A 12,000-nucleotide genomic window follows, 5' to 3' on the forward strand; every position below is an offset into this window, starting at 1 on the left:
AGTACATAGAAGATTGAAAGCAGCGAGCTGGCTGCTGGCTGTGTGCCTAGACACCTGAGTTCTTTGGACACAGAGCTCGGAAAAAGCGATGTAACAGAATTTTAACATCATAAATCAGTGAGTTGTTTGTTATGTCTCCCCTCTTGCTGTGAAATGGAGCCATTCCTTTTTCCCTTCTTAGTGGGAGAGAGCCCGTGGTATGTCAAATGCCAGGTGAACGTGTAGTCTTTGGGGTACTGTAAGACCGTGTCTGTATTGATGATTTGCTGCACGCTTGAGTACTCGGTGAGGGCACCGATGCTTGTTTTTGCTGGTGGGGGGGATTGTTGCTTTGCTGCTGCTTACGTGTGTGAGAGGGGAGCTGGGGGGGCTTTGGGGTTCTAATATTTAACATTCATTCTTCGGGGCACTCTGTTTTGAGGCTGCAAAGAAAAAAAATTTCAAGATGTATATATTTCTCTGACATTAAATGTACCGATAGAAACCTTTGCAAAAACACCTGTTCCCAATTTATGCTCCCCAGTTCCTGCCTAACACCATTGTAATTAGCCCTCATCCAATTAAGCACTTCTCATATCATCTGCTCTAAACTTTACCCATGGGTTTCCTAAAGGTCAGAAAGTTGTAGTCACTGTCTCTGAAATGTTCGCCCACCAAGAAGTTTGCTACCTGATCAGATTCGTTACCCATTACTAGACCCAGTATGCCCTCTCTTCCAGTCTGCTTGTTCATATACTATGTCAGGAATCCTTTCTGGACACACCTAACAAATTCTGTTCCTCCAAAACCTTTTCCTCTAAGGAGATGCCAGTCAGTATTAGGGAAGCTGAAATCACCCATGACAACAGCCCTGTTATTTTTGTACCTTTCCAGATCTGCTCAACTTATTTGCTTCTCAGTGTCCTGGTGGTCACTGGGGCTCCAATGGAATACTAGAAACAGAAAATGTTGGAACATTACTTGCGGAAAGAGTGAGAGAGCATGGATGAGTTATTTGGAGATGGGGAGCCTGCACTGTATGGAATGGTTAACATGGAAAATCACAAAGATAAAAGCAAATTCCATTTGGGGCATTCCTCCATTATAGTACAAAGGCATCAGACAATATTTATTTCTGAGATGGTAAGCAATATAAACTGTGTGTTAGCTAATTGCTATTCAATGGGACTGAGTGTTGTTTCCAAAAATACTCCAGCTGATTACAGTGGGAGAGAATGTTGATATCAACAGACAGTCTGCAGAAGTTTGAAGCTGCACTTGAGACTCTATATATAACAAACTAACCAGTGCAGAGAGCTACTCCCAGGGGATGGCCTGAACTCCCTGATATATTCTCCAAGGCAAAGCATTGGAATTCATTCCCAGCAATGGAACTCTACAAGGCTGCCATGGTACTGGGTGGAGTTGGTGACGCGCTGGGCTACAGGAATTCCAGGTGGGAGAAATGTTCTTCAGGTGTGGTCATTCTCTCTGAGCTGAAAGCTCTGGGTGGATTGGAAGGGATAACAGTATCAGCCGAAGAGTGGCCTGTCAGTGACAATACAGTCATGCACATAGTGACAGCAGAGACACTTGTATCAGGTAAGAATTTAATGAGAACAACTTTATGCTTGACTGAACCATCGGATCCTTATGATAGGTACCTGTTCCCCAATACACAAGGGTTACTCTTTCAGATAAACCCTCTCGCTGTTAATTTGTGCCTTTCCTTCTGACGTGGTTACTCTTACATCCCAGAAACGTGTGGATCAGTAGGTTAATTGGTCGCTGTAAGTTGTCCTGAGTGTGTAGGTGATTACTAAAATCTGGGGAAAAGGAAAGGCATTGGTTATTATCACACTGACCGAGATGGAGCTTTTCACTATATCCACACTGACCGAGATGGAGCTTTTCACTCTGTCCACACTGACCGAGATGGAGCTTTTCACTCTATCCACACTGACCGAGATGGAGCTTTTCACTCTATCCACACTGACCGAGATGGAGCTTTTCACTCTATCCACACTGACCGAGATGGAGCTTTTCACTCTGTCCACACTGACCGTGATGGAGCTTTTCACTCTAACCACACTGACCGTGATGGAGCTTTTCACTCTAACCACACTGACCGAGATGGAGCTTTTCACTCTGTCCACACTGACCGAGATGGAGCTTTTCACTCTATCCACACTGACCGAGATGGAGCTTTTCACTCTGTCCACACTGACCGAGATGGAGCTTTTCACTGTGTCCACACTGACCGAGATGGAGCTTTTCACTCTATCCACACTGACCGAGATGGAGCTTTTCACTCTGTCCACACTGACCGTGATGGAGCTTTTCACTCTAACCACACTGACCGTGATGGAGCTTTTCACTCTAACCACACTGACCGAGATGGAGCTTTTCACTCTATCCACACTGACCGAGATGGAGCTTTTCACTCTGTCCACACTGACCGAGATGGAGCTTTTCACTATGTCCACACTGACCGAGATGGAGCTTTTCACTCTGTCCACACTGACCGAGATGGAGCTTTTCACTGTATCCACACTGACCGAGATGGAGCTTTTCACTGTATCCACACTGACCGAGATGGAGCTTTTCACTCTGTCCACACTGACCGAGATGGAGCTTTTCACTGTATCCACACTGACCGAGATGGAGCTTTTCACTCTGTCCACACTGACCGAGATGGAGCTTTTCACTGTGTCCACACTGACCGAGATGGAGCTTTTCACTCTGTCCACACTGACCGAGATGGAGCTTTTCACTCTGTCCACACTGACCGAGATGGAGCTTTTCACTGTATCCACACTGACCGAGATGGAGCTTTTCACTCTGTCCACACTGACCGAGATGGAGCTTTTCACTGTGTCCACACTGACCGAGATGGAGCTTTTCACTCTGTCCACACTGACCGAGATGGAGCTTTTCACTCTGTCCACACTGACCGAGATGGAGCTTTTCACTCTGTCCACACTGACCGAGATGGAGCTTTTCACTCTGTCCACACTGACCGAGATGGAGCTTTTCACTGAGTCCACACTGACCGAGATGGAGCTTTTCACTCTGTCCACACTGACCGAGATGGAGCTTTTCACTCTGTCCACACTGACCGAGATGGAGCTTTTCACTCTATCCACACTGACCGAGATGGAGCTTTTCACTCTATCCACACTGACCGAGATGGAGCTTTTCACTGTATCCACACTGACCGAGATGGAGCTTTTCACTCTATCCACACTGACCGAGATGGAGCTTTTCACTGTATCCACACTGACCGAGATGGAGCTTTTCACTCTGTCCGCACTGACCGAGATGGAGCTTTTCACTCTATCCACACTGACCGAGATGGAGCTTTTCACTGTATCCACACTGACCGAGATGGAGCTTTTCACTGTATCCACACTGACCGAGATGGAGCTTTTCACTCCGTCCACACTGACCGAGATGGAGCTTTTCACTCTGTCCACACTGACCGAGATGGAGCTTTTCACTCTGTCCACACTGACCGAGATGGAGCTTTTCACTCTGTCCACACTGACCGAGATGGAGCTTTTCACTGTATCCACACTGACCGAGATGGAGCTTTTCACTGTGTCCACACTGACCGAGATGGAGATTTTCACTCTATCCACACTGACCGAGATGGAGCTTTTCACTGTGTCCACACTGACCGAGATGGAGCTTTTCACTGTGTCCACACTGACCGAGATGGAGCTTTTCACTCCGTCCACACTGACCGAGATGGAGCTTTTCACTCCGTCCACACTGACCGAGAGGGAGCTTTTCACTCTGTCCACACTGACCGTGATGGAGCTTTTCACTCTATCCACACTGACCGAGATGGAGCTTTTCACTCTGTCCACACTGACCGAGATGGAGCTTTTCACTCTATCCACACTGACCGAGATGGAGCTTTTCACTCTGTCCACACTGACCGAGATGGAGCTTTTCACTCTGTCCACACTGACCGAGATGGAGCTTTTCACTCTGTCCACACTGACCGAGATGGAGCTTTTCACTGTGTCCACACTGACCGAGATGGAGCTTTTCACTCTGTCCACACTGACCGAGATGGAGCTTTTCACTCTGTCCACACTGACCGAGATGGAGCTTTTCACTCTGTCCACACTGACCGAGATGGAGCTTTTCACTCTGTCCACACTGACCGTGATGGAGCTTTTCACTCTGTCCACACTGACCGAGATGGAGCTTTTCACTCCGTCCACACTGACCGAGATGGAGCTTTTCACTGTGTCCACACTGACCGAGATGGAGCTTTTCACTGTGTCCACACTGACCGAGATGGAGCTTTTCACTGTGTCCACACTGACCGAGATGGAGCTTTTCACTCTGTCCACACTGACCGAGATGGAGCTTTTCACTCTGTCCACACTGACCGAGATGGAGCTTTTCACTCTATCCACACTGACCGAGATGGAGCTTTTCACTGTGTCCACACTGACCGAGATGGAGCTTTTCACTCTGTCCACACTGACCGAGATGGAGCTTTTCACTGTGTCCACACTGACCGAGATGGAGCTTTTCACTGTGTCCACACTGACCGAGATGGAGCTTTTCACTGTGTCCACACTGACCGAGATGGAGCTTTTCACTCTATCCACACTGACCGAGATGGAGCTTTTCACTGTATCCACACTGACCGAGATGGAGCTTTTCACTGTGTCCACACTGACCGAGATGGAGCTTTTCACTCTATCCACACTGACCGAGATGGAGCTTTTCACTGTATCCACACTGACCGAGATGGAGCTTTTCACTCTGTCCACACTGACCGAGATGGAGCTTTTCACTGTGTCCACACTGACCGAGATGGAGATTTTCACTCTGTCCACACTGACCGAGATGGAGCTTTTCACTCCGTCCACACTGACCGAGATGGAGCTTTTCACTCTGTCCACACTGACCGAGATGGAGCTTTTCACTCTATCCACACTGACCGAGATGGAGCTTTTCACTGTATCCACACTGACCGAGATGGAGCTTTTCACTCTATCCACACTGACCGAGATGGAGCTTTTCACTCCGTCCACACTGACCGAGATGGAGCTTTTCACTGTGTCCACACTGACCGAGATGGAGCTTTTCACTCTATCCACACTGACCGAGATGGAGCTTTTCACTCTATCCACACTGACCGAGATGGAGCTTTTCACTCTATCCACACTGACCGAGATGGAGCTTTTCACTGTGTCCACACTGACCGAGATGGAGCTTTTCACTCTGTCCACACTGACCGAGATGGAGCTTTTCACTGTATCCACACTGACCGAGATGGAGCTTTTCACTGTGTCCACACTGACCGAGATGGAGCTTTTCACTCTGTCCACACTGACCGAGATGGAGCTTTTCACTCTATCCACACTGACCGAGATGGAGCTTTTCACTCTGTCCACACTGACCGTGATGGAGCTTTTCACTCTATCCACACTGACTGTGATGGAGCTTTTCACTCTGTCCACACTGACCGAGATGGAGCTTTTCACTGTGTCCACACTGACCGAGATGGAGCTTTTCACTCTGTCCACACTGACCGTGATGGAGCTTTTCACTCTATCCACACTGACTGTGATGGAGCTTTTCACTCTGTCCACACTGACCGAGATGGAGCTTTTCACTGTGTCCACACTGACCGAGATGGAGCTTTTCACTCTGTCCACACTGACCGAGATGGAGCTTTTCACTCTGTCCACACTGACCGAGATGGAGCTTTTCACTCTGTCCACACTGACCGAGATGGAGCTTTTCACTCTGTCCACACTGACCGAGATGGAGCTTTTCACTCTGTCCACACTGACCGAGATGGAGCTTTTCACTCCGTCCACACTGACCGAGATGGAGCTTTTCACTCTGTCCACACTGACCGAGATGGAGCTTTTCACTCCGTCCACACTGACCGAGATGGAGCTTTTCACTCTGTCCACACTGACCGAGATGGAGCTTTTCACTGTGTCCACACTGACCGAGATGGAGCTTTTCACTCTATCCACACTGACCGAGATGGAGCTTTTCACTCTGTCCACACTGACCGAGATGGAGCTTTTCACTGTGTCCACACTGACCGAGATGGAGCTTTTCACTCTATCCACACTGACCGAGATGGAGCTTTTCACTCTATCCACACTGACCGAGATGGAGCTTTTCACTCTATCCACACTGACCGAGATGGAGCTTTTCACTCTGTCCACACTGACCGAGATGGAGCTTTTCACTGTGTCCACACTGACCGAGATGGAGCTTTTCACTCTATCCACACTGACCGAGATGGAGCTTTTCACTCTATCCACACTGACCGAGATGGAGCTTTTCACTCTATCCACACTGACCGAGATGGAGCTTTTCACTCTATCCACACTGACCGAGATGGAGCTTTTCACTGTGTCCACACTGACCGTGATGGAGCTTTTCACTGTGTCCACACTGACCGAGATGGAGCTTTTCACTCTGTCCACACTGACCGAGATGGAGCTTTTCACTCTGTCCACACTGACCGAGATGGAGCTTTTCACTCTGTCCACACTGACCGAGATGGAGCTTTTCACTGTGTCCACACTGACTGTGATGGAGCTTTTCACTGTGTCCACACTGACCGTGATGGAGCTTTTCACTCTGTCCACACTGACCGAGAGGGAGCTTTTCACTCTGTCCACACTGACCGAGATGGAGCTTTTCACTCTGTCCACACTGACCGAGAGGGAGCTTTTCACTCTGTCCACACTGACCGAGATGGAGCTTTTCACTCTGTCCACACTGACCGAGATGGAGCTTTTCACTGTATCCACACTGACCGAGATGGAGCTTTTCACTCTGTCCACACTGACCGAGATGGAGCTTTTCACTGTGTCCACACTGACCGAGATGGAGCTTTTCACTCTGTCCACACTGACCGAGATGGAGCTTTTCACTGTGTCCACACTGACCGAGATGGAGCTTTTCACTCTGTCCACACTGACCGAGATGGAGCTTTTCACTCTGTCCACACTGACCGAGATGGAGCTTTTCACTCTGTCCACACTGACCGAGATGGAGCTTTTCACTGTGTCCACACTGACCGAGATGGAGCTTTTCACTGTGTCCACACTGACCGAGATGGAGCTTTTCACTCTGTCCACACTGACCGAGATGGAGCTTTTCACTCTGTCCACACTGACCGAGATGGAGCTTTTCACTCCGTCCACACTGACCGAGATGGAGCTTTTCACTGTGTCCACACTGACCGAGATGGAGCTTTTCACTCTGTCCACACTGACCGAGATGGAGCTTTTCACTGTATCCACACTGACCGAGATGGAGCTTTTCACTCTGTCCACACTGACCGAGATGGAGCTTTTCACTCTATCCACACTGACCGAGATGGAGCTTTTCACTCTATCCACACTGACCGAGATGGAGCTTTTCACTCTGTCCACACTGACCGAGATGGAGCTTTTCACTGTGTCCACACTGACCGAGATGGAGCTTTTCACTCTATCCACACTGACCGAGATGGAGCTTTTCACTCCGTCCACACTGACCGAGATGGAGCTTTTCACTCCGTCCACACTGACTGTGATGGAGCTTTTCACTCCGTCCACACTGACCGTGATGGAGCTTTTCACTCCGTCCACACTGACTGTGATGGAGCTTTTCACTCTGTCCACACTGACCGAGATGGAGCTTTTCACTCTGTCCACACTGACCGAGATGGAGCTTTTCACTCCGTCCACACTGACCGTGATGGAGCTTTTCACTCCGTCCACACTGACTGTGATGGAGCTTTTCACTGTGTCCACACTGACCGAGATGGAGCTTTTCACTCTGTCCACACTGACCGAGATGGAGCTTTTCACTGTATCCACACTGACCGAGATGGAGCTTTTCACTCTGTCCACACTGACCGAGATGGAGCTTTTCACTGTATCCACACTGACCGAGATGGAGCTTTTCACTGTATCCACACTGACCGAGATGGAGCTTTTCACTCTGTCCACACTGACCGAGATGGAGCTTTTCACTGTATCCACACTGACCGAGATGGAGCTTTTCACTGTATCCACACTGACCGAGATGGAGCTTTTCACTCTGTCCACACTGACCGAGATGGAGCTTTTCACTGTATCCACACTGACCGAGATGGAGCTTTTCACTCTGTCCACACTGACCGAGATGGAGCTTTTCACTCTGTCCACACTGACCGAGATGGAGCTTTTCACTGTATCCACACTGACCGAGATGGAGCTTTTCACTGTATCCACACTGACCGAGATGGAGCTTTTCACTCTGTCCACACTGACCGAGATGGAGCTTTTCACTCTGTCCACACTGACCGAGATGGAGCTTTTCACTCTGTCCACACTGACCGAGATGGAGCTTTTCACTCTGTCCACACTGACCGAGATGGAGCTTTTCACTCTGTCCACACTGACCGAGATGGAGCTTTTCACTGTGTCCACACTGACCGAGAGGGAGCTTTTCACTCTGTCCGCACTGACTGTGATGGAGCTTTTCACTCTGTCCACACTGACCGAGATGGAGCTTTTCACTGTGTCCACACTGACCGAGATGGAGCTTTTCACTCTATCCACACTGACCGAGATGGAGCTTTTCACTGTGTCCACACTGACCGAGATGGAGCTTTTCACTCTGTCCACACTGACCGAGATGGAGCTTTTCACTCTGTCCACACTGACCGAGATGGAGCTTTTCACTCTGTCCACACTGACCGAGATGGAGCTTTTCACTCTATCCACACTGACCGAGATGGAGCTTTTCACTCTATCCACACTGACCGAGATGGAGCTTTTCACTGTGTCCACACTGACCGAGATGGAGCTTTTCACTGTGTCCACACTGACCGAGATGGAGCTTTTCACTGTGTCCACACTGACCGAGATGGAGCTTTTCACTCTGTCCGCACTGACCGAGATGGAGCTTTTCACTGTGTCCACACTGACCGTGATGGAGCTTTTCACTCTAACCACACTGACTGAGATGGAGCTTTTCACTGTATCCACACTGAACGAGATGGAGCTTTTCACTCTGTCCACACTGACCGAGATGGAGCTTTTCACTCTATCCACACTGACCGAGATGGAGATTTTCACTCTGTCCACACTGACCGAGATGGAGCTTTTCACTCTGTCCGCACTGACCGAGATGGAGCTTTTCACTCTGTCCACACTGACCGAGATGGAGCTTTTCACTCTGTCCACACTGACCGAGATGGAGCTTTTCACTGTGTCCACACTGACCGAGATGGAGCTTTTCACTGTGTCCACACTGACCGAGATGGAGCTTTTCACTGTGTCCACACTGACCGAGATGGAGCTTTTCACTCTGTCCACACTGACCGAGATGGAGCTTTTCACTCTGTCCACACTGACCGAGATGGAGCTTTTCACTCTGTCCACACTGACCGAGATGGAGCTTTTCACTCTGTCCACACTGACCGAGATGGAGCTTTTCACTCTATCCACACTGACCGAGATGGAGATTTTCACTCTGTCCACACTGACCGAGATGGAGCTTTTCACTCTGTCCACACTGACCGAGATGGAGCTTTTCACTCTATCCACACTGACCGAGATGGAGATTTTCACTCTGTCCACACTGACCGAGATGGAGCTTTTCACTCTGTCCGCACTGACCGAGATGGAGCTTTTCACTCTGTCCACACTGACCGAGATGGAGCTTTTCACTCTGTCCACACTGACCGAGATGGAGCTTTTCACTGTGTCCACACTGACCGAGATGGAGCTTTTCACTGTGTCCACACTGACCGAGATGGAGCTTTTCACTGTGTCCACACTGACCGAGATGGAGCTTTTCACTCTGTCCACACTGACCGAGATGGAGCTTTTCACTCTGTCCACACTGACCGAGATGGAGCTTTTCACTGTGTCCACACTGACCGAGATGGAGCTTTTCACTCTATCCACACTGACCGAGATGGAGCTTTTCACTCTGTCCACACTGACCGAGATGGAGCTTTTCACTCTGTCCACACTGACCGAGATGGAGCTTTTCACTGTGTCCACACTGACCGAGATGGAGCTTTTCACTCCGTCCACACTGACCGAGATGGAGCTTTTCACTCCGTCCACACTGACCGAGATGGAGCTTTTCACTCCGTCCACACTGACCGAGATGGAGCTTTTCACTCCGTCCACACTGACCGAGATGGAGCTTTTCACTCTGTCCACACTGACCGAGATGGAGCTTTTCACTCTGTCCACACTGACCGAGATGGAGCTTTTCACTGTGTCCACACTGACCGAGATGGAGCTTTTCACTCTATCCACACTGACCGAGATGGAGCTTTTCACTGTGTCCACACTGACCGAGATGGAGCTTTTCACTCTGTCCACACTGACCGATATGGAGCTTTTCACTCTGTCCACACTGACCGAGATGGAGCTTTTCACTCCGTCCACACTGACCGAGATGGAGCTTTTCACTCTGTCCACACTGACCGAGATGGAGCTTTTCACTCTATCCACACTGACCGAGATGGAGCTTTTCACTGTGTCCACACTGACCGAGATGGAGCTTTTCACTCTGTCCACACTGACCGATATGGAGCTTTTCACTCTGTCCACACTGACCGAGATGGAGCTTTTCACTCCGTCCACACTGACCGAGATGGAGCTTTTCACTCTATCCACACTGACCGAGATGGAGCTTTTCACTGTGTCCACACTGACCGAGATGGAGCTTTTCACTGTGTCCACACTGACCGAGATGGAGCTTTTCACTGTATCCACACTGACCGAGATGGAGCTTTTCACTGTGTCCACACTGACCGAGATGGAGCTTTTCACTGTGTCCACACTGACCGAGATGGAGCTTTTCACTCCGTCCACACTGACCGAGATGGAGCTTTTCACTGTGTCCACACTGACCGTGATGGAGCTTTTCACTCTATCCACACTGACCGAGATGGAGCTTTTCACTGTATCCACACTGACCGAGATGGAGCTTTTCACTGTGTCCACACTGACCGAGATGGAGCTTTTCACTGTGTCCACACTGACCGAGATGGAGCTTTTCACTGTGTCCACACTGACCGAGATGGAGCTTTTCACTCTATCCACACTGACCGAGATGGAGCTTTTCACTCTATCCACACTGACCGAGATGGAGCTTTTCACTCTGTCCACACTGACCGAGATGGAGCTTTTCACTGTGTCCACACTGACCGAGATGGAGCTTTTCACTCTATCCACACTGACCGAGATGGAGCTTTTCACTCTATCCACACTGACCGAGATGGAGCTTTTCACTCTATCCACACTGACCGAGATGGAGCTTTTCACTCTATCCACACTGACCGAGATGGAGCTTTTCACTCTATCCACACTGACCGAGATGGAGCTTTTCACTGTATCCACACTGACCGAGATGGAGCTTTTCACTCTGTCCACACTGACCGAGATGGAGCTTTTCACTCTGTCCACACTGACCGAGATGGAGCTTTTCACTCTGTCCACACTGACCGAGAGGGAGCTTTTCACTCTATCCACACTGACCGAGATGGAGCTTTTCACTGTGTCCACACTGACCGAGATGGAGCTTTTCACTCTGTCCACACTGACCGAGATGGAGCTTTTCACTCTATCCACACTGACCGAGATGGAGCTTTTCACTCTATCCACACTGACCGAGATGGAGCTTTTCACTCTATCCACACTGACCGAGATGGAGCTTTTCACTGTGTCCACACTGACCGAGATGGAGCTTTTCACTGTGTCCACACTGACCGAGATGGAGCTTTTCACTGTGTCCACACTGACCGAGATGGAGCTTTTCACTCTGTCCGCACTGACCGAGATGGAGCTTTTCACTGTGTCCACACTGACCGAGATGGAGCTTTTCACTCTGTCCACACTGACCGAGATGGAGATTTTCACTCTGTCCACACTGACCGAGATGGAGCTTTTCACTGTGTCCACACTGACCGAGATGGAGCTTTTCACTCTATCCACACTGACCGAGATGGAGCTTTTCACTGTGTCC

General features: G+C 49.7%; 1 protein-coding gene across 1 annotated transcript in view; it reads left to right on the plus strand.

Moving 5' to 3' along the window:
• The first annotated feature begins 1,367 nt into the window (after positions 1 to 1,367).
• The window catches only part of adprhl1 (ADP-ribosylhydrolase like 1), a 59,132-nt gene continuing 48,499 nt past the window's right edge, over positions 1,368 to 12,000 (plus strand). Inside the window, exon 1 of the mRNA XM_059967714.1 lies at positions 1,368 to 1,581. Coding sequence (XP_059823697.1) covers positions 1,368 to 1,581 — 214 coding nt within the window. The remainder of the gene's footprint in view (positions 1,582 to 12,000) is intronic.

Source organism: Hypanus sabinus, chromosome 4 (assembly GCF_030144855.1).
Source record: "Hypanus sabinus isolate sHypSab1 chromosome 4, sHypSab1.hap1, whole genome shotgun sequence".
In the NCBI taxonomy this organism is placed as follows: domain Eukaryota; kingdom Metazoa; phylum Chordata; class Chondrichthyes; order Myliobatiformes; family Dasyatidae; genus Hypanus; species Hypanus sabinus.